Below are 24,759 nucleotides of genomic sequence, written 5' to 3'. Positions count from 1 at the left end.
GTCCCGAGGGACTCCCGTGGGGAAGAGCGCTCGTGCATTATTTATCACCCAGAGAAAGGCCTGTTCTGCACCGGGACAAGCAGGAACCCTCAACAACCGTTACTATGAAATATGTACCGTTTGGTAAAGATCAACGATAACTTATTTGTAACTGACTTTTAAAAAATCTGTTCAGGGCGTTAAATCGTTATCCGCTAGCACGCTGTAGGGATTGTAACTCTGCAAAACGAGCACAATAGACTGGAAAGTTTGATACCTCGACATCCGGCAAATAACTCGTGTTTTAGTGTTTTAATCAACTATTTAAAACAACGACCACCATCACGCAGCATGCAACATGTTTTTACACTTCACGGCCTGCTGACAAAACAGCTTATTTATGTATTTGAACATACCTTTTCAGTAATAAAATCTTTCCAAAACAACCTTCGAGTCCTCCAGCGGGCCAGTTCGGCGTCACGGTAGAGAGTGAACGCCGCGCCCTCCCCACGGCGCGCGCAGGGCGGGACCTATTCCACTTTTCAATGGGTCACTTCGTTTTGTATGACATTAGTGACAGCCCGGAAGTTTCAGCCAGGACTCCTTCGTAATTCTCACAGCTGGCGTAGCAAGAAGAGCCAAATCGAATGTCTCGTATCGGCCAAGGAAAGGGGGGCGTGTTTGCCACCAGTACTAAGCTATATGAACACTTATGAAAACAAGGCGTGTTGAAGATTGTCGCATTTTATCATACAGATGTAAAGTGCTCGGAATGCAGTTAAATTTCAGTAACTTTAAAAGATCGGTGGCATAAATGAACACTATTCCGCGTTGTACCTTAGTGCACGATAGCCGGTCACTGCCGGTGCCGTTTTATCTTCTACAGTAGCATTCCAGCCGAAACCGAAAGGAACATTTTGTAAACGGCTATAAACAAGAAACGAAACATAAGTTATTCTGTCCGATTTTTCACCGTCAATTTATTGACACATAGTTACCTGGTCGACAAACTAAATGTGCCTGTAGCCAAAGTTAGCGTTGGTGTGCGTTAAGCGAAACTGCCAAAGAAGCGCTCATAATCATGGAATCTTTCCCAACCATGCAAAGTAACGAGGAGAAAGGCTTGGAAAAATGTATGGACGAATACTTGAAATCAATCGGTTATCACAGAAAGAAAATAGCCAAAGACGGATCTTGTTTGTTTCGAGCGGTTGCTGAACAGGTACAGTTGAGTTTTTCCTTGTAGGTGTGGGGCTAGTTTCAGTAAGGCTAGCAATGCTAGCTACTGTAGATTATGTCCTCCCTGTAGCCCTGCACGTGCAGTCAATAAACAATGTTTTCCCACTCAAATTATTCGTGAAATCAATCAATATGATACGTTTTTGACATGTCACATAATGTTCAGTGTCATCCGTTACATAATATTAACGGACAACTTAAATAAAACTTTTATGGAGACTTTAGGTCGGTCGAGAACTGCGTAGTTTCAGTTGGTTATGTCGGAAGGCTATGCTAGCAAGCGCTAGCGCTTTTTACTTCCTGTCAGCTAGCTAAATGTAGCCCCTGTGACAACCTAGCTTGGAGTCCAGCGCTAGGAGCTAACTTTTCACAACAGGAAAGTCACGTCAGTAGCAAAACGACATTAGGCGAGGCAGCAAAAAATAGTAGTTTCAACAATAACTTGTCAAAAATGTATCTTTGGCATCCACTAGGTACTGCACTGTCAGAGCCAACACACCAAAGTGCGAGCCACCTGCGTGGAGTATCTGAAGCGGTACAGGGAGAATTATGAGGCGGTAAGTTAAGCCCCGCGGCGCCGCAGGACTAGACGAGTTTACCTGGAGTGTGGAGATGTGTTGCCAACTTTATAATGCTCTTCTCCAACAGTTCATTGAAGGAGATTTCGAGGAGTATCTACTGAAGCTAGAAGACCCACAGGTATCTCTCTCTCTCACACCTCTCACACCTCTCTCACCTCTCTCTCTCCCTCCCTCTAGCGCGAGGCAATCGTGGCAAATATTTTGATTGTTGTTTTGTCTGTATTTTCAGCACTGGGTTGGAGAGGTGGAGATCAGCGCCTTGGCTCTCATGTACAAGTAAGAGATTGTTTAATCTGCTGCCTGAGTTAGGAAACGTGCCTGGATGTCATCTCATTGCATCCTCACAAAGTTCAGTCACTTAATCATGTTCCCTGCTGGTGTCTCTTCCAGGAGAGACTTCATCATATTTCAGGAGGTTGGTAAACAGCCTGTCAGCATCACCAACAACGGCTTTGAGGACAAGGTACCTGTCTGTCTGTTCACCTGTCTGTCTGTTCGCCTGTCTGTCTGCTCACCTGCCTGTCCGCTCACCTGTATTTCTGTGTGTGTGTGTGTTAGGTGCGGCTGTGTTTCCTGAACGGGAACCACTATGACAGCGTGTACCCCATCAGCCGTGTGAAGACAGCAGCCTACTGCCAGTGTGAGTGTGTCCTCACCTGCACACACACACACCTGCACACACACACACCTGCTCACAGCCTACTGCCAGTGTGAGTGTGTTCTCACCTCTCCCCATGTCATGCATCGCATGCTCACACACACCTGCACACACACACACCTGCTGCTGCCCCAGGATACTTAACTGTGTGTGTGTGTGTGCAGCCCTCCTCTATGGGCTGCTGTACGAGCAGGTGTGTGGGGTTGACCGCTCCACCGTCAGCCATGGTCTTCGGGGTAACCGCGGCAACGACGCCCTGAGCGATGATGTCATGGAGCCGTGTAGGAGCAGCGACGAGTCTGACCCGGAAGGAGAAAGCACTTCCTGGTAGGGAGTAACCCCTGACCCCACCCTGACCCCTCTGAGAGGAGAGCTGAATCAGAGCTGATTACTGAGTGTGTGTGTGTGTGTGTTTCAGGGCCTGTGAAGGAGCAGGTAACAGTGGTCCCAGACACAACGGACACCATCACAAGGTACCTGCCCAGCCCAGCCCGCCCTACCCTGACCCCACCCTGACCCCTATCCTAACCCGGTGTGTGTGTGTGTGTGTGTCAGGGCCAGGCCCAGGGCCGAGGGAGAGCGAGGCTGCCAGAGAGAGCGAGGCGTTCCCTCAACCCCAACCTCTGGAGGAACATAGAGTATGACCTCTGGGTCAAGTCTAAGATAGGTACACACACACACACACACACACACACACACACACACACACACAGAGGTACACACACACACACCTCTTGCATGTAGTGATCCTGCCTCTGTCCTTCATGCAGCCCAACAGAAAATGGATTTCCGCATCGCTGCAGGCATGCAGTACACAGTAGGGGATAGGTGCAAGGTGAGCTCTGTCTCTCTCTCTCTGGCTCTCTCTCTCTGTCTCTCTCTCTCTGGCTCTCTCTCTCTGGCTCTCTCTCTCTGCCTCCCTCTGTCCCCCCCTCACAGATGTCTCTGCTGCAGGTGTGTCTGGAGGGCAGGAGGACCTACAGTGCGTACATCCAGGAGGTGGTGTCTGACAGTGGCCCTGTCACTGTGTTCATAGAGGAGCTGGGACAGAGGTAGGCTACATCTATCCTCTCTCATCACCTCTCCTCTCTATACCTCTCCTCTCTCATCACCTCTCCTCTCTATACCTCTCCTCTCTCATCACCTCTCCTCTCTATACCTCTCCTCTCTCATCACCTCTCCTCTCTATACCTCTCCTCTCTCATCACCTCTCCTCTCTATACCTCTCCTCTCTCATCACCTCTCCTCTCCTCTCTCTACACCTCTTCTCCTCTCTGCCTAACCCTTTCTGCCTTGGCGTCATATTGGTGTGTGTGTGTGTGTGTGTCTCCAGACATACGGTGGATCTGTGTCGTCTGAGGCCTCCTGCAGGAGAGAGCAGCTGGAGCACGGTGGCCAGGGAGGGCAGGAGGCTGGGAGGCATGTACACTAGCACCTGCATACTACACCCTGCATACTGGGAAGCATGTACACTAGCACCTACACACTAGGGCCCGACCGATTTATCGGCGGGCCGATAAATCGGTCAGGCTCTAATACTACACACGTGTACTCTACATACTTCTGGAATGTTCCTGTCTGTTCCTCCCCCCAGAGTGGGATACCAGAGGAGGAAGGAGGAGACCATCGCCCACGACAACCCAAGGCATCTCCCAGGCAACAGGCCCTGCCCCCCCTGGGCGTGTGTTGAAGCAGAGCTCCTGGCCCCCCCAGGCTCTGGGGACCAGCCCTCCCAGGTCAGGAGGGTGTGTGTGTGACACTTCACCGTGTGCGTGTCTCTTCATTGTGTGTCTCTTCATTGTGTGTGTGTGTGTCAGCAGGGGCTCAGACCGGCCAGAGGGAGGAGGCTCAGAGACAGGCCAGAGGGAGCCCCCTAAAGGCAGATACAGGTACTGCACCTGCAGCAGCACCTGCAGCATCGCTGGTCAGAGTGTGTGTGAGCAGGACGTCCTGCAGCGTGGTGGAGCAGGTGTTTGGGCTGACAGTGTGTGTGTTAGCAGGAAGTCCTGCAGCGTGGTGGAGCAGGTGTTTGGGCTGACAGTGTGTGTGTGTGTTAGCAGGAAGTCCTGCAGCGTGGTGGAGCAGGTGTTTGGGCTGACAGTGTGTGTGTGTTAGCAGGAAGTCCTGCAGCGTGGTGGAGCAGGTGTTTGGGCTGACAGTGTGTGTGTGTTAGCAGGAAGTCCTGCAGCGTGGTGGAGCAGGTGTTTGGGCTGAAGGAGGAGGAGCTGCAGGCTAGAGAAGAAGAGCAGCAGAACCTGACCCTGCTGGAGCTGCAACTACACGACCAGCACGGCTTCCCTGCTCTGGGGGTACCACACACACACACACACACACACACACACACACACACACACACACACACACACACACACACACTGCTGCAGCTACTTACATACAGCATACAAAATGTAATCCTGTGTGTGTGTTGAAGGCTCCTGCAGGAGATGTCCAGATCCAGCCGGTGTCTGCAGGAGATCCTGCCCCCCCCTCTCCTCCTGCTGCCCCTCCATATGCCCCTCCATATGCCCCTCCATCTGCCCCTCCATCTGCCCCTCCATCTGCCCCTCCATCTGCCCCTCCATCTGCCCCCCCCTCTCCTCCATCTGCCCCAACTGTCTCTGCTGCCCCCTTGCCTGCCCCAGATGGATCTACTGTCCCTCTATCTGCTCCTAAATCTACCCCAGCTGTCTCTGCTGCCCCTCCATCTGCCCCTAAATCTACCCCAGCTGTCTCTGCTGCCCCCTTGCCTGCCCCAGATGGATCTACTGCCCCTCTATCTGCTCCTAAATCTACCCCAGCTGTCTCTGCTGCCCCTCCATCTGCCCCTAAATCTACCCCAGCTGGCTCTACTGCCCCCCTGTCTGGCCCAGCTGGCTCTGCTGCCCCTAAATCTACCCCAGCTGTCTCTGCTGCCCCTAAATCTACCCCAGCTGGCTCTACTGCCCCCCTGTCTGCCCCAGCTGGCTCTACTGCCGCTCCACCTGCACCTCCATCTGCTCCAACTCATTCTACTCCCTCTGTAACTACCCCTGAGTCCTTATCTGCCCCATCTCCCCCCTCCTCCTTTGTATCTGCCCCCCTCCCCCTCTCCACCACCCTTCCTGTCCCCCTCCCCTCCGCCCTTCCTAATCCCCTTCCCTCTGCACCCCTCCCCTCTGCCCATCCTAACCCCTCTGCCCATCCTAACCCCTCTGCCTCTGTACCCCTCCCCTCTGACCATCCTAACCCCTCTGCCCATCCTAACCCCTCTGCCCCTGCCCCCCTCCCCTCTGCCCCTACCTTTACTGCCCCTGTTGTACCCTCCCCAGTTTCCTCCCTCCTTCCTTCCTCCCTTGATGCTCCTGTGACCTCTCCCCCCCCCTCGCCCTCCCATTCTGCCCCTTCTGCCTCCCTACCCCACTCCTCCCTCCCCCAAGACCCCCTCCCCTCAGAAGCCTCAGTCTGTCCCCCAGGTAAGACCCACCCTCTGAAGACACAACATCCAATTAGGGCTGGGCGATACATTAAAAACAATTATATCTTGATATTGTCAATTTTTACAATATTCAATATATATCTCGATATGTTTTCATTTAAATAATAAAAAAACATGATTTTCTTTTTCCCCATTAGAAAACATCAAAAACAATTTAGATAGAACAGCTATTGTTACAAAGTACAATGTGTAGTGCAAATTTAAGCAGTTTCCATAACATGGTACTTGAAACTTGATTCATGCAGAGGTCCTTATGTGACAGGACAAAAAGAGAGCAAAAGAGAGTGCCTGTGCAATTTCAGTTTGTGCACATGCTCTTTGTGAGCATGTGCACAAACTGATGGTGATCTTAAAACACAAGCAACACAAGGACCAGCATTTTTTCAATTGTTATATTCGATATTCACAATATTTTCAAATTTTACATCGTCAAAATTATTGCGATATTATCGCTAATATTCGATATATAGCCAAGCCCTACATCCAATCTAAAATATATAAATGCCTGTAATCCTGACCCCTGCCTCCCCCCCTCCCCCTCTGCTATCCCCCAGGAGTGGGCCAGTCCCCCCAGCCCCCCCCAGGCCTGCAGCAGCTGCTCCAGGACCCCCTGTACCCTGGCTTTCCCCAGGGCCCGGAGGGGGAGGTGGTTCCCTGCCCCCCCTACTGCCTGCTGCACTCTGGAGAGGACCTGCCCCGAGGTACACACACGATGCTAACCTGCCCCGAGGTACACACACGATGCTAACCTGCCCCGAGGTACACACACGATGCTAACCTGCCCCGAGGTACACACACGATGCTGACCTGCCCCGAGGTACACACACGATGCTAACCTGCCCCGAGGTACACACACGATGCTAACCTGCCCCGAGGTACACACACGATGCTAACCTGCCCCGAGGTACACACACGATGCTAACCTGCCCCGAGGTACACACACGATGCTGACCTGCCCCGAGGTACACACACGATGCTGACCTGCCCCGAGGTACACACACGATGCTAACCTGCCCCGAGGTACACACACGATGCTAACCTGCCCCGAGGTACACACACGATGCTAACCTGCCCCGAGGTACACACACGATGCTGACCTGCCCCGAGGTACACACACGATGCTGACCTGCCCCGAGGTACACACACGATGCTGACCTGCCCCGAGGTACACACACGATGCTGACCTGCCCCGAGGTACACACACGATGCTGACCTGCCCCGAGGTACACAAACCTGCCCCGAGGTACACACACGATGCTAACCTGCCCCGAGGTACACACACGATGCTAACCTGCCCCGAGGTACACACACGATGCTAACCTGCCCCGAGGTACACACACGATGCTGACCTGCCCCGAGGTACACACACGATGCTGACCTGCCCCGAGGTACACACACGATGCTGACCTGCCCCGAGGTACACACACGATGCTAACCTGCCCCGAGGTACACACACGATGCTGACCTGCCCCGAGGTACACACACGATGCTGACCTGCCCCGAGGTACACACACGATGCTGACCTGCCCCGAGGTACACACACGATGCTGACCTGCCCCGAGGTACACACACGATGCTGACCTGCCCCGAGGTACACACACGATGCTGACCTGCCCCGAGGTACACACACGATGCTGACCTGCCCCGAGGTACACACACGATGCTGACCTGCCCCGAGGTACACACACGATGCTAACCTGCCCCGAGGTACACACACGATGCTAACCTGCCCCGAGGTACACACACGATGCTGACCTGCCCCGAGGTACACACACGATGCTGACCTGCCCCGAGGTACACACACGATGCTGACCTGCCCCGAGGTACACACACCAGTAGTAAAGAGTAGTGCTGTCAGTTTAACGCATTATTAACGGCGTTAACGCAAACCCATTTTAACTGCGTTAATTTTTTTATCGCGAGATTAACGTTCTTTTTGGCCTAGCAAACTTTGTAGTTTTTTTCACATGCAGTTGCAACAACTACTGACGTTAGAAAAACTACAATACCACACCGGATCTAGCTAGACCGGAAACAAAACAACAGGCACGCCGCACTCACTTGTTTGGGCTTGCGAGCCGGCTAAAGAGTAGTAGGCTAACGTTACGTTTTGAGTGGATGGCGAGCGCGAGACGCCAAAATGGATGCCAATAGGATTCTGAATGGAAAGTTTACTTTTAAAAAGTTGCCAAATGGTTCCATTGACAAGACCAAAGTGATCTGTGTGTTTTGTCGTTGTGAACTGAGCTATCATCGCAGCACGTCCAGTCTGAAATACCACTTGATGGCCAAGCACACAGCTGATGCGAATTCTCTACCCCCTCGTCAAAGCCAGGCGATTGCAATGTTGTTTTCAATTTAAAAAAAACATTTGCACCAAGCAATCCGATCCACTTTTCCATGTTGATAAGAGCATTAAAATGAGAAAAAATAATTGGACAAAAAGAAATCAAGGGACATTTAGAATAGATAAAAATGTGCGATTAATCGCGAGTTGTTAACTATGCCATTAATGCGATTAAATATTTTTATCGTTTGACAGCACTAGTAAAGAGATGATTCAGGCATGAATAGTATATAAAATTATTTTTTATTTGATTACCAGGTAGAAACACACAACTCTTATAGGTACTGCTACCATATCAATGCAGACATGACTAGTAGAGAGTTGATTCTAGGATGTCTCTCTCTCCCTCTCTCTCCCAGACATCAACATTCTCAGGTTCTTCTACAACCTGGGTGTGAGGGTAAGAAACAGAGACGCGCGCGCACACACACACACACAGGTGCACAAACATTGTTTACTGTTTATGATGTTTGTGGCTAGTGATGTGTCTCCTCCCCCAGGCTTACTCGACCCCCATGTACCTCCCCTACTACTACCTCCTCCCCCTTCAGCAGGCCTTCTCCCTGCAGCCCAGAGCCCCCCCACCAGCCCCCCTCCTGCCCCCTTGGTACCCCTCCTCCAGCCCCCCCCACCCCCACTCCTCTCTGGGGCAGTATGAGAACCACCAGGCCCCCCTCTCCCAGGCCCCCCCCTCCCAGGCCCCAGACCCCCCCCAGCAATCGTACCCCCCCCACGCCCAGACCCCCCCTCGTACGGGGTCCCTCCCCTGGCCACCCTCCCCCAGACCCGCCCCCTACATGGGCCCATATGCAGGCCCCGCCCCCGCTCCCTCATACCCCCCTCCCCTCTACACACCCCAGTACCCTCCTCCCAACTACATACCTGCACCGCACCCTCAGAACACACCCTACTACCCCCCCACCTCGCCCCACCTTCCCCCCACCTACCCCCACCCAGTCCCCCCTGGAGGCTCCCAGAACCAGGGGCCCTTCGAGCTGTCCCACCCCGCCGGCGGAGCCTCGCCCCCTGGGCACAGGGCCGCCCCCCTGGGGGACGGTAGGGGGGCTAACGCTAGCTGGTGTGAGGAGAGGGGCCAGGGAGACACAGGCTCCAGGACAGGGTCCCTGCTGGGGGAGCCCCCCCTGCCTCTGGGGGCCCCCTCTGGACAGGTAGGTCACCTGCTGCTGGGGAGGGTTAGCTACACACACACAGACACCTGCTCTGAGGTGCTGCTGCACTGATGGTACCCTCTCAGTATATCTCTCCTTACCTCTCCTCTCTCTGTCGTCGTCCCCCCCCCCCTCAGGTCTCATGGTCTCTTCCTCACTCTCACCAGACGCCAGGAAGTAGACTCCCTCTGTTCAAGGAAGTCTCTGTCGTCATGACAACACAAGGAGCATGCGATGGCTCTGCCCCCATGGCGACCAGTGAGATGCGTTGGTCGGACAATAACCTCACCAGGACCTACCAACCAACCAATGTCTTGGATCTGTTCAAGGGGGTGGGGCCTCTGTATGCAGCCCCGCCCCTCTCTCAGAGTGGCAGCCAAACGGAAGAGGGGGAGGGGCTAGAATCATCTGACCCCGCCTTCAGGGGAGCAAGGGTGATGTATTCCCGCACCCGGGGGCGTGGCCGCGGTCTCGATGGCAACCGTTTTCGGGCCGGTTACCGTGGAAGGAGAGGTAGCTATGACGACCGCTGGGATGGCGGGTTCCGGGAGAGGCGCCATGGAGACTACTACTTTAAGGCCACCCCTTTTGTGTACCAGGACCGGGGGCGGGGGCGGGGCTACAATCACTACTCCACCAATGGGAGGGAGGCAGAATATGCCGGCGGCCATAGGAACGGCCCTTATCCAAATTCCTGAGTTATAATTGGCACTTTTTTTGCGATTGTGTATCTTTTTTTACAGCTGTTGTTTGTTTGTTTCTGTAATCCAGATGCTGGGTTGAGGGAGCGGCTGTCTATTTTAAGCGGGAAGTTTAGTTTCCCCTGTGCCTTGGCTGTGTGCTGGCTAGACTGGCACCTCCAGGTTCACCCTGGGGTTCTGTCCTAACTTTGAATAAATGAGTTTATTAAACATGCTGATGTCTTTAATCAGAAGCTGGCCCAGGCTGTTGGACAGCTCTCCTCTGCTTCTAACGCTGCGTCGCTCCTCAGGGCATCTAGAACCCTCAGGGTTCGAATTATGGGGGGGGCTCTGACCACCCTAATTAAGACCTGGACCCCCAAAAAGAGGTAAAAACAGGTCGGGGGTCAATATATTTATAAATTGTTACCTGTAATCGTACATATATTACAATGTATTTACCATATTCATGGCTGGAAGAATCTTGTAATATGATTTCAGAAACCCCTAAAGTGGACCGTACCATTTCTTAACCTAAGACGTTAGTTGAACCCAGAGACAGAGGTATCCTGTACGCCCTGGAGAAAAGGTTTTTCGATTGTCATGCACTGTATAACGGAATGTTTTGATTTCGGAACGTGCCTCATGGGTTCTAAGGACTGTTTAGTGACTGGCAGGAGGGGTGTGTGTGTGTGCGCGCGCGGGTGTCTGTCCTGAGTACATGACGTTAGAGATCGTACTGTAATGGCCGGTTTGGAAACAAACTTTTTTTTTTGAGGAGCTTCGGTTGGGGAGTTGGACGATCATGTGACTTCTCCCTTATAAAAAATATTGTTAGCTGGATATGGCGTGACTTTAGGATGTTTCTGATGACCAGTCAGTAAAATAATCTATGGGTGTGACCGCCTGTGAAGTACAAATTATCTCCGAGGTCAGAAGCAGGGTGTAGAAAGAATGACGTTATTAATTTGTGCGACAAGAGTTTTACTATTACTAGGTTTCGTCATCCGCAGGCGCCAACAACAACATTGGGAGGGAGTTTCGAAGTGGCTAACTAGCCGTTACACAGAACAACAAATGTACATTTGGTAAAATATGCAATCCATGGAGAGTCGATTGTAACACCCGATAACTACACCCTTAAACCCTCAAGGTAAGGTTAACATGCAACAATTGCGTCTGTTTGCAAAACGGGTTATTTGACAACGTCAACGAGCTAGCTACAGTAGCTCCGAGTAACACGAATCCATAAGCATAACATAAAAAAAACATTCCAGGTTCCGTTGGTAACTAGCTCAGGCATTTGCCTTTTATTACATGAAAACATTCACTCTGAATCTCACGCTTCTACCCCTATCGGCTTGCTTTAGCAAGTCTGCCAGACAGCTTGTCTACGTGTGTCAGAATTAGTAGTGCTAGCTAACCGCCCGTTACAGTACTAGCGCTAGAACTAAACTTGGGTATCCAGGTAGACCGGTCTTTAGATGAGATGGTCCCCAAAGCAGTGACCGTCGTACTGAACGGTGTGTTTCGAAGTGGCCGTTTTTTCACCTGATATAATGTGTATCCCCTCTAACTTTAGCTAGAAAAGAGCAGACATCTCCATATGATCTCAGGTTGTTCACTGTGACCAAAAGAACACAGAAAATAACACACCTGATGGCAGGACAGACCCGTTGCATGTTAGGGGATACTCATATGGTAGACAGGTGAACAAAGCATGGAAAACACTGTCGATTAATCCACAATTTCCACATTTTCAACCTTTTGAAACTGTTTTTGGGAAATGTCCTTGACCAAAACCCAATGTGCAAGCCAGCGCAGTGCTTTGATAACTAGCTTGTTTCTGACAGTGAAGACGGTAAGTGTTGTCTGAACTGGTCTTGTGTGACAGGATGGCTACCCCGAGCAAGACCCCCCCTGGCGCCGACCCCAAGCAGCTGGAACGGACAGGGACAGTCCGTGAGATCGGGTCCCAGGCTGTGTGGTCACTGTCCTCCTGTAAACCAGGTGAGTGTGACCCCAGAGGATCACAAAGGAAACTCCTTCCTACTGCTTCTTAATGGTCTCTCTCTCTCCATATCTCCCTGCCTCTCTCTCTCTCCATATCTCCCTGCCTCTCTCTCTTTCCATATCTCCCTGCCGCTCTCTCTCTCCATATCTCCCTGCCTCTCTCTCTCTCTTTCCATATCTCCCTGCCTCTCTCTCTCTCTCTCTCCATATCTCCCTGCCTCTCTCTCTTTCCATACCTCCCTGCCTCTCCTCTCTCCATACCTCCCTGCCTCTCCTCTCTCTCCATACCTTCCTGCCTCTCCTCTCTCTCTCCATATCTCTGTGCCTCTCTCCATACCTCCCTGCCTCTCCTCTCTCTCTCTCCATACCTCCCTGCCTCTCCTCTCTCTCCATACCTCCCTGCCTCTCCTCTCTCCATATCTCCCTGCCTCTCTTTCTCCATACCTCCCTGCCTCTCCTCTCTCTCCATACCTCACTGCCTCTCCCCTCTCCATATCTCCCTGCCGCTCTCTTTCTCCATATCTCCCTGCCTCTCCTCTCTCTCTCCATATCTCCCTGCCTCTCTCTCTCTCCATATCTCCCTGCCTGTGTGTACCTGCAGGGTTCGGGGTGGACCAGCTGAGAGACGACAACCTGGAGACGTACTGGCAGTCTGACGGCTCTCAGCCGCACCTGGTCAACATCCAGTTCAGGTGTGTGTGTGTGTGTGTGTGTGTGTGTGTGTGTGTCTGACGGCTCTCAGCCTCACCTGGTCAACATCCAGTTCAGCTGTGTGTGTGTTCATGGGATCTCTCCTGTAGAGCTTCTGCAGGGCTAGTTGTGTCTCCCTCCAGCCCTCATCACCCTGCTGCTTCCTGTCTGGTTGTCTCCCTCCCGCCCTCATCACCCTGCTGCTTCCTGTCTGGTTGTCTCCCTCCCGCCCTCATCACCCTGCTGCTTCCTGTTTGGTTGTCTCCCTCCCGCCCTCATCACCCTGCTGCTTCCTGTCTGGTTGTCTCCCTCCCGCCCTCATCACCCTGCTGCTTCCTGTTTGGTTGTCTCCCTCCCGCCCTCATCACCCTGCTGCTTCCTGTTTGGTTGTCTCCCTCCCGCCCTCATCACCCTGCTGCTTCCTGTTTGGTTGTCTCCCTCCCGCCCTCATCACCCTGCTGCTTCCTGTTTGGTTGTCTCCCTCCCGCCCTCATCACCCTGCTGCTTCCTGTCATCAGGAGGAAGACCACGGTGAAGATGCTGTGTGTCTATGCTGACTACAAGTCTGATGAGAGCTACACTCCCAGCAAGATCTCCGTCAGAGTAGGGAACAACTTCCACAACCTGCAGGAGATCAGAGTAAGACACACACACATTCACTGACACACACACACTGACACACTCACACACACACTCACGCTGACCCTGTCCCCCCTGACCCTGTCCCCCTGACCCTGTCCCCCTCCCCCTGCAGCAGCTGGAGATGGTGGAACCTGGAGGCTGGATCCACGTTCCCCTCCTGGACCCCCTGAACAGCCCCATCAGAACCTTCATGATCCAGATTGCCGTGCTGGCAAACCACCAGAACGGCCGGGACACCCACATGAGGCAGATCAAGGTGTACACCCCCGTGGAGGAGAGCTCCATAGGGAGGTTCCCACGATGCACCACGGTGGACTTTATGATGTTCCGCACCATCAGATGATACCTGGCTCTCCCTCACCCAGACTGGTTCAGAAAGGTCCAAAGACTAGTCCCTTGCCCAGACTGCCTTCTACAGACTTGTCCAGACTGGTTTAAACTGGTTCTGACCCAGTAACCATGCCCCGTGCCTACTCTCCTTACCCATGTCTTTCTGTATCTCTGTTTATCTGCCTGTTGTTGTAATAAACGTAACTGTGAGAAGACCTGGGCTGGTGGACTGATTTCCTGCCTGTGCTGGGCTGTATTGTCCTGTCATACCCCAGCTGACCACAGGGGGGCAGCATCTTACTACCTCACTAGGCAACACAGAAGACTGGATTTCAAACTTTCTACAGATGCTGTTACCCCCTCCACAAATTATATGCTTTTGGTGAACAGTAAAAGCGCCTTGACATTTCTTGCTTTCTAGATTAGACAAGTTCTATGTTGTTTTTAGACTGGTTATAGGTAACAGTTGGCTGAACTTTCCTTCCGGTTAGCAGGAGGGCGTGTGTAGGTGTGCTTTAGCGCTTAGCGCCTTGTTAGCATCCTGTTTCAAATCTGTGGTTGCTGATTCAAAGAGAGCGAGCAGAGAGGAGGGACCAGGATATGACACGTGTTGTTGAGTCTCCAGCTACACTTCGCCCATCAAGATGGTCCTGATATACATTCACCTCACTGTCCTGGGTGAGTCCACATCTTCATCCCTCACACACACATAATCTTCCTCCCTCATGGTGCCTTTCGTCAAACTGTTCAACCCTCTGGTTCTAGACAAACGCTTTGGTTATAGACAAACTCTCTGGGTGTAGACAGACCCTCTGGTTCTCTGCTTCTAGACAGACTCTCGGTTCTTTGGTTCTCTCATTTTGATGGTGTCATGAATGTGTTAACTGTTTCCCAATGATTATCCTCCCTCTCCCTTCTTTCATCCTCTCTTTCTACATCTATCTCCTCCTTCCCTCCCTTTCTCCCTCTCTCCTCTCCCACTTTCCCTCCTTCCCTCTCTCCTCACCCTCTGTCTCTCCTTCCTTACTCCATCTCTCCCTCCCTCCGTCTTGCTCCTCAATCTCCCTCCCTTTTCAACAGTGGTGTTTTCTGGTGGCAGACTGCTTGAAGGGACCACTACTGGTGCCTCAGATACCCCTGGTCCCCCCTCTACTGCCTCAGCTGCCCCTGGTCACACCCCTATTCCCACAACTACCTCCTCCAACAGCTACCCTAAGCCAGCGGGGAACCTGTCTGAAACCGTTAACGTGACAACAGCATACGTTAAGAACAGCATCGGGACCAGCCCTGACCAGGTCGTTACGACGACCGCTAACGTAGTTCTAGACCACAACACAACGGCCTTCGGCGGAGTTGTGTCGCTGGGCCAACCAAAAGAAGGGGACGGTGTGAATGGCGTGTCCACGGAAACCGTCGCTGTGACGAAGACGACCACTGAGGCATCAAAAGGTGAGCTTAACTGTCAAGTCTGATGAAATAAGGAAGGACAAAACACACACACACACATCTAGAGCAGAGCATGCATGAGGTGTGTGAGCAGAGCCCCAGCTAGCTGGCTTCCTGTCAGCTAACCTCAACTGTCACATCGTTCACACTATCAGACCTAGGCCTGGGGAAAACACACAAACACACACAAGTACACACACACAAATATACACGCATGTATGCAAGTAGCCTAGCCAAGCCCAAACCTACAGTAAATAGCACATATGAACAGAAAGAATGCACACCTAGCCTAGCTTAGCCTAGCTAGCATTGTCATGGTATCACACACCTAGCCGAGCTTAGCTAGCATTGCCATGGTCTCACACACCTAGCTTAGCTAAGCTAGCATTGCCATGGTCTCACACACCTAGCTTAGCTTAGCTAGCATTGGCATGGTATCCCGCACCTAACCTCTTTGCACCCATACACAGGTTGTCTTTCTGTTGACTGTGTTTGTGTGTGTTTCAGGAAGAGGCAATGACAGCAGTGACACTGCAGGTGAGATGATGAGATCCTCAGGATTCATTACTCAAGTCATGAGTTACTCGATTCATCGGGAATGATGCAGAGCAACTCCTGCCCTCTCCTCCTCTCCTCCCCCTCTCCTCCTCTCCTCCCCTTCTCCTCCTCTCCTCCTCTCCTCCTCCTCCTCCTCCTCCTTCTCTCCTCCCCCTCTCCTCCTCCTCTCCTCCTCCTCTCCTCCTCTCCTCCCCCTCTCCTCCTCTCCTCCCCCTCTCCTCCTCTCCTCCCCCTCCTCTCCTCCCCCTCTCCTCCCCCTCTCCTCTCCTCCTCTCCTCCCCCTCTCCTCTCCTCCTCTCCTCCCCCTCTCCTCCTCTCATCCTCTCCTCCTCCCCCTCTCCTCCTCTCCTCCCCCTCTCCTCCTCCTCTCCTCCTCAACTCCTCTCCTCATCCTCCACCTCAGGTTACATCATCCTGGTCCTCATCCTCCTGGCTGTCATCATCCTGTGTGTCATCCTCTACATCCTCAGGAAGAACTCCAGGGTCAGCTCTTTCTCCTCTCTCTCCCCCCCCCTCTCTCTATTTTTCATTCTATTTGGACTGTTTTCAGCAAACATGTAAATCTAGAGAGCTGCTGCTAACCCTGCTGTTTCTGTTCTGGCATCTTGTTTTACCGTGTGTGTGTGTGTGTGTGTGTGTTGCGTCTCCAGAAATACTCGTTCGACCTCCAGCGTCCCGGCTACGGCCACGACACCCCTCTCACGTCTCTGGAACCTACCGGAGTCTTCGGGAACACCCCCGGTAACCAAGGCAACCATGCCAACCCAACCGGATCTCAGACTCCGTCAGCGTGTGTGTTCTGACTGACACTCGTGTGTGTGTGTGTGTGTGTGTGTTTGTGTGTGTGGGAGCAGGTGGCTTTGTGAGTTTGGGGAAGGAGGACGTTGTTGAGAACAACCTGTCCAATGGATCGTCCCACCCACTGGGAGAGGAGGAGGAGGGGGGAGGGGGAGGGGGAGGAGGAGGAGGAGGAGGGGGAGGCCCTCCCCTCCTCCGGGGCAGACCGACAGGCCGACTCGGGGAGTTTGATTGGCTGTCAGTCTCAGGTGAGTCTCACCAGCCTCACCCTGACCCCGCCCATAAAGAAGGTTGGCTTTAGCCTGGACATCGACCTGATTGACGGCAATATTGACCAATCCTGTGCCTCCTCTGTGCTGGACGTTGAGGAGGCGGAGCAACAGAACGAGAACAACAACAATGGATCTACTGGAGGTGAGAAACTAGAGAGCATCTATACACATAAACATATATACATGAAACACATGACCTGTAGGATTTATATCTATACACATAAACATATATACATGAAACACATGACCTGTAGGATTGATATCTATACACATAAACATATATACATGAAACACATGACCTGTAGGATTTATATCTATACACATAAACATATATACATGAAACACATGACTTGTAGGATTTATATTTATTTGTATATTTAATGTAACATGACCCCCCCCCCAGATCTGTCAGCGGTGACCTCTGACCCTAGAGCTCCCAGCATCTTCACTGAGATCAGTTTGGATGAGAGCATGCCGTAGGGGCATCCATCAGCTTACACCTCTTAGAACATGTAGAACAGAACAACACAGAACACACATAGAACATAAAGAACACAGAACAAACGGAACACATATAGAACATATTTTCTGTTTCATGCTTTGCCAGTTAATTTGTCTGCTCTGTGCTTTTATATACGATTTAGAACACAACGATAAAACATTTTCAAAGCTATTTTGGCATGAATGTTGCTTTATTTGCTCAAGTTAATTGACACTTGAATGTTTTTTTCTAAATAAAATGAGTAGTTTTGAGTTGGCTTCAGTGTGTGGAATGTTGGGATGTTGGTTTTGTCAGTTGTGTGGTAATTAGCTCGGTCAATGTTGGGATAGGGAGAGGGGGCTGGATGGAGAGGGTGAGAACTGGGCGGAGAGAGAGAGAGGAGGAGAGTGCATATAGAGGAGTGGAGGCTGCCTCAGCCCAGAGAGAGAAAGAGAAGAGAGAGGGATAGAACGTGAGGAGAGACGGAGAGAAAGGAGAGCAGTATGGCTGTCATAGAAGGGAGAAGAGAGAGGGAAGACCATAAGAAAGAGAGAGGAGGAGGAGAGAAGAGAGGAGGAGGAGAGAAGAGTGGAGGAGGAGAGAAGAGAGGAGGAGAAGAGAAAAGGGGAGGAGAGCCAGACCTCTGGACCCACAGGGGCCCTGGAGGGACCAACAGAACCATCATCATCAGCCTGCTGGCTCTCTTCTGCACAACAGTCCAGGGCACCAACTACGGCCCTCGTCCACCCAGCCCTCTCCCCCAGCCAGACTCCATCATCCTGGGCCTGCAGGCGCTGCAGGTGCCTCTGGGCGGGGTGGTGTTCCTGGAACCCCGGCTCCACCTGCAGACCAGAGTGCTTCCAGGGGATCGCTGCCAGGTGACTGTCCTGGATCAGAACCGCGTGGTTCCCCCCAGACCAGGAACCCTGCACCCCCTGAGGTTCCCCTGTGGGTTCCGGCGAGGGCAGGTGAGCTACACGCACCACGGCTCCCGCACGGCGCGTCGTGATTGGCTGCGGCTGCAGGTGAGGTACGACACGCCCACGGACACCATGGTGCTGCCCCTGACTCTGGAGGTGGAGCTGACCTCTGACCCCAGGCCAGGCGGCGTTCCGCTGGTCATCCTGGAGACGGACGGGCTCAGCAACCCTATCGATGGGCGGAGCCTGGGGATTCACCCTGGTGCCGGGGGAGGGGCCTCGCCCTGTAAGATCACCTCATTGGTGGGAACAATTGGGCTCCCCAAGTATGGATCTCTGGTGGGGGACGTCACCCGCGGCCAGGCGGTGGGCTGTGACGTGTTCGTCAACATGGGGGTTCGTTACAAACTCTCCGCCTCCTCCCCAGCCTCCCCCATCCTGGACTACATCCCCCTGCTGGTTGAGCATCTGGACAGGAAGGGGCATGTCCAGCAGAGGGAGCACATCCAGGTCACGGTGAAGGTCAGGGAGGGCGTGGTCAACTCCAAGCCCCGGCCCAGCTTCCTGTCCCTGATGATGCTGGAGGTGAACCAGTTTGTCATGACGGCGGTTACCGCGGAGACGCTGGCGGCGGAGGACCAGGAGTCGGTCGCCGAGGAGCTTGTCTTCCACATCCTGTCTCCCCCGGCGACCATCGACGGTTATGTCATCAGCACCGACGACCCGACCCGGCCAATCGGCTCGTTCTGCCAGGGTGACATCTCGGCGCTGAAGGTGGCGTTTGTCCCGCCCCAGGGGGATTCGGACCGCGAGCGCGTGGTGCACCTGGAGCTGGAGGTTGAGGATGGCGACGGAGCACGCTCAGAACGCTTCTCTCTCATGGTGCTGGTCAAGCCAATGAACACGCTGGCTCCCGTCGTCACAGGCAACCAGGGGCTCACGCTATTCGAGGGCCAATCGCGGCCCCTCTCTGTGCGCGTCAGCGATGAGGACGACCTATCGGAGGTGAGGATCTGGGTGAGGGCGGGGCTGAGGCACGGGGCTCTGCGGGTGGGCGGGTCAGCTGACAGGAAGTGGTTCACGGCGGCGGAGCTGCACGAGGGCGGGGTTGTGTACGAGCACGACGGCAGCGAGACGTCCAGTGACAACATCCTGTTCCACATGAAGGACGGGCAGGGCCACGAGGTCCACTTCCTGTTCCTGGTGACCGTCGTCCAATTGGATGACGAGCCCCCGGTGGTCGACGTCAACACAGGATTGGTCGTCCACAGGAAGCAGACTGTCTTCATTTCCTCCCGTGTTCTCAGTGCCACCGACGTTGACTCAGAGGACTCCTCCCTGACCTTCACCCTCCTCCCCCCCGCCTCCCCCCAGGGTGTGGTCGTCCTCAGGCAGAGCGAGAGGCCAGAGGGGGCGGGGCCAGAGGGGGCGGGGCTAGATGGGTGGGTGTTCCTCGGCTCCGAGGGCGTGTTCGAGCGTGCCGTGACATCATGGACCCAGAAAGACCTCCAAGATGGCCGCCTCTTCTACCGACACACCGGCCCCCGCCTCCCCGGCCTGACCAATCACCAGCTGGTGTTCCGTGTCCAGGACGACAACGTCCCCCCCAACCAATCGGAGGAGGTGGTGTTGGAGGTGACGGTGCAGCCGGTGGACGAGGTTCCTCCAGAGGTGGTCCCCGGTTTTCCTCTCAGCGTGACAGTTCCACGGTTCTCCGGTTCTCCTCTCAGCGTGACGGTTCTGGGGCCACGCCTCACTCCAATACACCGCGGCTGTCTTCTCTTCACAGACCTCGGCTCCGACGACCGGGACATCCGCTACTCTCTCACCTTCCCCCCCAGGGAGGCCGGCCTCCCCCCCAGCCTCCCCCAGGGCAGCCTGGTGCTGACAGACAGCCCGGAGGTCGAGGTGTCAGAGTTCACCCAGGAACAGATCAACCACCTGAAGATCTCCTACCGGCCTCCTGCCCAGGGCCTGCTCCTGGGTCCTAGAGCCCTCAACATCAGCTTCATCGTGATGGACCGAGCTGGAAACTCCGCCCCCGGAACCCTCAGGGTGCTCCTCCTCCCTGGCGACGACACGCCCCCTCGAGGCCGCCACGCGGACCTCAACATACACGTCAAGGACACGTATGTGCTTACCCGCGCCGACGTCACGGACACGGGTGTTGATGACATCATCGCGACGGTGGTGGTGGTGACTCAGACGCCAGCTCTTGGAGTGTTGATGTGTGCGGGGGCGGAGCTATCCGTCGGAGGGAGTTTCCACCTATCGGACATTGACGGCGGTGCGGTGGTCTACGTTCACCGCGGTGACCGACCAGGAAATGATGTCATCAAAGTGGAGGTGAGTGACGGGCGTCGCAAGTTCCCGGTAACTTTGGTAACCTTGCGGATAGACGTGGTACCTGCTCCCGCGCCCCTCCCGCCGACCCCCCCTCCCCCTCCAGGTGAGCTGAGCATCACCCTCCAGGTGAACGAGACGGCAGAGACACACCTGAGCGGGCAAGAGTTCCCGCTGACACTGGCGCACGCTGATGACATCACCATCGTCCTCCTGGTCGACCAACCGCCACGGTTCGGTGTGATCCAGGTTCGTGGCGAGCCCTCTGATAGGCTGAGCCTGCGGGATGTCATCGACGGGTTGGTGTCGTACGTCCACTTAGGAGAGGAGGTGGGTCCCTGGGGGCGGAACGACAGCTTCATGCTCACCGTGATAGGCCGCTGGGTCGTCGGGGGCAACCGAGTGGAGAGGGTGCGTGTGGAGGTGCGCGTGCTTCCTGTGGACTCCGCCCCGCCCGTCCTCCACGTGGGCGAGGCGGTGAGGGTGACGGAGGGCGAGAGGACGAGGGTGACCAATCACAACGTTCGTCTGGAGGACGGGGACACGCCCCCGGAACGCCTCCTGTGTTCCGTCCTGACCCCGCCCACCTTCGGGTTCCTGGAGGTCGCAACCCCGGCGCCTGGCTCGGAGAAGTCTCGTGCCGGCATCGCCGCGATGATGTTCTCCCAAGCGGAGCTGCTGCGAGGCGGCGTGTTCTACGTGCAGAGCGTCCACCGCGGGACCGAGCCCGTGGAGGACAGGCTCACCCTCCGCTGCTCCGACGGCACCCACCAATCACATCCCCTCATCGTCCCCGTGGTGATCGTCCCGGCCAATGACGAGGCGCCCCAGCTGTTCTGGCGGGAGCTGTTAGTCGAGGAGGGCATGAGCCTCGCCGTGGACGAGCCACTCCTCAACGCCCGCGACCTGGACCTCCCCGCCGACCCCCTCCTCTTCAGGGTCAAAGTTCAACCCCTTCACGGACGCCTCGTCCAGCACCTGCCCACGGGCACCGTCTCTGTGGCGACCTTCACCCTGGAGCAGGTGCGGGCGGGGTCGCCCATCCTGTACGAGCACGGCGGGTCGGAGGAGCCGAGGGACAACTTCACCCTGGTCCTGACGGACGGCCGGCACCAGACGGAGGCCACCGTCCTGGTCCTGGTCCTGCCCGTGGACGATGAGACGCCCCGGGTGGAGGTGAACGCCGGCCTGGAGCTCCTGCCGGGCCAGAGCCGCCCTCTGACCCCCAGGGTCGTCAAGGTGACCGACCTGGACTCCGACGACCCCAGCCTGACCTTCGTGCTCCGCCAGGAGCCTCGTGAGGGACGGCTGGAGAGACGTGTAGGGTCAGAGGTCAACATCACTGTGGGTGGGTGGACACACGCACGCATGCATACGCACACACACACACACACACAGAGTTATGACTCCCCCACCTCTCCCCCCCAGGTATGAACTTCACCCAGAGGGATGTGGACGCGGGCATGGTCTGGTACACGCACACCGGTCGCCATGGCGGCAGTCGAGACCTGTTCCGCTTCGACGTGACGGACGGCACCAACCTGCTGATCGACCGTTACTTCTACATCACCATCGCCGGCGACGACGCTGTCCACCCGGTGGTGGTGAACCGGGGCGTGGCGTTACCGGAAGGCGGCCGCGTCCTCCTGACCACCGACGTCCTCAGCACCTCCGACCTCAACAGCCCCGATGAGCGCCTGACCTTCACCCTGACCCGCGGCCCCGCCAGGGGTCACCTGGAGGTCACCGACCGACCCGGGGTTGCCGTGACGACCTTCACGCAGCTGCAGCTGGCGGGAAGTAAGGTGTTCTACGTCCACACGGCGCTGGACGAGGGGAGACACGACAGCTTTGAGTTCCAGGTGAGTCCCAGGTGAGTTCCAGGTGAGTTCCAGGTGAGTCCCAGGTGAGTTCCAGGTGAGTTCCAGGTGAGTCCCAGGTGAGTTCCAGGTGAGTTCCAGGTGAGTTCCAGGTGAGTTCCAGGTGAGTCCCAGGTGAGTTCCAGGTGAGTCCCAGGTGAGTTCCAGATAAGTTCCAGGTGAGTTCCAGGTGAGTTCCACTCGCCTCAAACGGACGAGAACCAGTCCGTTTGGCTGACGCTCTTATCCAGCAATGTGGGGTTGAAGGGGGTTTTAGAACCTGCCGCCTTTTGTTCTGCCGTCACATGCCTCTAGCCACTGATCTGTACCTAGACCCACCTAGCAATCAGAGGTCGCAAACAATATCTGTGAGTCACTTTGGATACAAGTGTCTGCTAAATGAATATGAAAAATGTATTTAAAAAAAATTATGTTTACAATCTTAATGTTTACATTTATGCATTGTAGCAGACGCTTTTAAAATACATTCTAAACAATCTTGTTATGATATTCCTGCTGTACATGCTGTCTCTCTTCATCGTTGTCCAATCACATCGCAGGTGACAGATGGGAGGAACGTCGTCTATAGGACCTTCAGGGTGTCAATCACAGACGTGGACAACAAGCGGCCAATCCTGCGCGTGCGTGGGCTGACCCTGGGGGGCGGGGCCACCAAGCTGGTCACGCCCTTCGAGCTGGGCGTGGAGGACGAGGACACCCCTGATTGGCTGGTGGAGTTCACGGTGACCCGCCCCCCTCTCTGGGGTCGCCTCCTCTACAACAGAACCAGAACCACCTCCTCCTTCACCAGCTGGACCTGAAGGAGAACCGGATCAGCTATCAGAGCCGCGGTTACACGGAGGACAGCCTCCTCTTCATCGTGACAGACGGAACCCACGCTGGGTTCCACGTGTTCCCCGACACCGTCCGGCTCACGGTTCTACCCCAGACCCTGCGGTTCCACATCCTCCCCGGGGAGGGGGGGGGACCCAGGCTGGTTCTCAACAGGGCCGTCACCTCCCTCACGGTTCTCCAGACCGGTTCTCCTGGCTTGGTCATCACCAACAAGGTCCTGAAGGCGGAGAAAATGTGGAACCCAGGGAACCAGCGGAGGATCCAGGTCCAGGGGAGACGCCGGGAGCCCAGCCCAGGCAGGACATCATGTTCTGGGTCACGAAACAGCCGAAGTGGGGGGTGCTGATCAACACAGCCCTGGGGAACTCAAGCATCAGCACCTTTACTCAGGGTACACACTCACTCACACACACACACACACACACAGTGAGTAGATCATTCAGCACTATGCCCAGCATGTTATTGACAGCATGTGGCTTGTATCCCCCCCAGATGACGTGGACCAGATGAGGATCAGCTATGTTCTTCCAGACAGGGTGAACTCCTCCTCGGACGTCTTCCTCTTCAGTCTGCTGGACCAGAGTGAGACCCTGACATGACCCCTGACCCCGACACCTCGTGACCCCGACACCTCGTGACCCCTGACCCCGACACCTCTAACCTCTAACTAGAATAATACTTGTTCATTTCACTCAGTAGGCGCTTCCATCTAAAATGATTTTCAGGGGGGGGGTTGAACCTGAGAACTCTGTATCTGAGATAAACCCATCTCCGCTCGCAGCATGTTGTTAGGGTTGTGTTTGGCATTCAGCACCCTGGTGTGAGGAGTTAAGAGGGAGGGGGAGAGAGAGAGGGAGGGGGGAGGGGGGGAGGGGGAGAGTGAGGGGGAGGGGGAGAGAGGGGAGAGAAAGACAGAGAGAGAGAGAGAGAGAGAGAGAGAGAGAGAGAGAGAGAGAGAGAGAGAGAGAGAGAGAGAGAGACAGAGACAGAGACAGAGACAGAGACAGAGACAGAGACAGAGACAGAGACAGAGACAGAGACAGAGACAGAGACAGAGACAGAGACAGAGACAGAGAGGTAACAACAAAGGGAGGACAGATAACTGTTTGTCAGTTTGCTCCCACAGTAACACCGCTATTATAACCTAGGTGACATGTTGGTCTGATGTCACTGAACCAAACCCCCCCCCCCCCTCCTCCCCCCCCCCCTCCTCCCCCCCTCCCCCCTCCCCCCCCCCTCCTCCCCCTCCCCCCTCCCCCCCCCCTCCTCCCCCCTCCCCCCTCCCCCCTCCCCCACCCCCAGAGGGCCAGCCCTTGTCTGGCCAGCCCTTCCAGCTGCGCTGGTCCTGGGTGTCCCTGGAGCCTGTGCGCCCCCCGGTGGATGAGAGCTGCAGCTACATGCAGGTGACCCTCAGGAGGAGGGGC

The 24,759-nt window shown here is 54.9% G+C and overlaps 4 protein-coding genes across 5 annotated transcripts; all 4 read left to right on the top strand.

Moving 5' to 3' along the window:
- The first annotated feature begins 622 nt into the window (after nt 1-622).
- On the top strand, nt 623-10,359 carry otud4 (OTU deubiquitinase 4). The gene is made up of 22 exons (XM_062455663.1): nt 623-1,201; nt 1,692-1,775; nt 1,867-1,917; nt 2,029-2,075; nt 2,190-2,262; nt 2,358-2,439; nt 2,622-2,784; nt 2,876-2,930; nt 3,013-3,124; nt 3,228-3,292; nt 3,412-3,509; nt 3,791-3,876; nt 4,052-4,193; nt 4,275-4,346; nt 4,634-4,766; nt 4,889-5,336; nt 5,445-5,636; nt 5,712-5,909; nt 6,487-6,633; nt 8,639-8,679; nt 8,780-9,448; nt 9,586-10,359. Exons 1-22 carry the CDS (start codon nt 1,061-1,063, stop codon nt 10,144-10,146), a joined length of 3,660 nt encoding a protein of 1,219 aa, XP_062311647.1. The 5' UTR covers nt 623-1,060; the 3' UTR covers nt 10,147-10,359.
- A 710-nt stretch (nt 10,360-11,069) lies between these two features.
- On the top strand, nt 11,070-14,018 carry anapc10 (anaphase promoting complex subunit 10). The gene is made up of 5 exons (XM_062455668.1): nt 11,070-11,281; nt 12,023-12,138; nt 12,743-12,833; nt 13,350-13,470; nt 13,586-14,018. The coding sequence occupies exons 2-5, from the start codon at nt 12,024-12,026 to the stop codon at nt 13,814-13,816; spliced, it is 558 nt and encodes a 185-aa protein (XP_062311652.1). The 5' UTR covers nt 11,070-11,281; nt 12,023; the 3' UTR covers nt 13,817-14,018.
- A 127-nt stretch (nt 14,019-14,145) lies between these two features.
- LOC134016280 (uncharacterized) lies at nt 14,146-17,635 on the top strand. Of its 2 annotated transcripts, none has more exons than XM_062455667.1 (7): nt 14,146-14,481; nt 14,884-15,252; nt 15,763-15,786; nt 16,211-16,290; nt 16,458-16,548; nt 16,662-17,019; nt 17,281-17,635. In XM_062455667.1, the coding sequence occupies exons 1-6, from the start codon at nt 14,448-14,450 to the stop codon at nt 16,904-16,906; spliced, it is 843 nt and encodes a 280-aa protein (XP_062311651.1). In that variant the 5' UTR covers nt 14,146-14,447; the 3' UTR covers nt 16,907-17,019; nt 17,281-17,635. The 2 variants fall into 2 exon arrangements, with proteins under 2 accessions (XP_062311651.1, XP_062311650.1); XM_062455666.1 differs by having other exon boundaries at nt 15,757-15,786.
- On the top strand, nt 17,349-24,738 carry LOC134016283 (FRAS1-related extracellular matrix protein 2-like; the record flags this gene model as incomplete). Its single annotated transcript, XM_062455669.1, is given in 8 exon segments — nt 17,349-17,353; nt 18,035-21,969; nt 22,050-22,483; nt 23,041-23,290; nt 23,293-23,568; nt 23,619-23,726; nt 23,828-23,917; nt 24,638-24,738. Coding segments are annotated over 8 exon segments (5,199 nt in total), but the record flags the coding sequence as incomplete, so codon positions are not given.
- Between the last annotated feature and the right edge of the window lie 21 nt (nt 24,739-24,759).

Source organism: Osmerus eperlanus, unplaced genomic scaffold (genome assembly GCF_963692335.1).
Source record: "Osmerus eperlanus unplaced genomic scaffold, fOsmEpe2.1 SCAFFOLD_227, whole genome shotgun sequence".
Classification (NCBI taxonomy): Eukaryota; Metazoa; Chordata; class Actinopteri; order Osmeriformes; family Osmeridae; genus Osmerus; species Osmerus eperlanus.
This window is presented reverse-complemented; position numbering and strand designations above follow the sequence as displayed.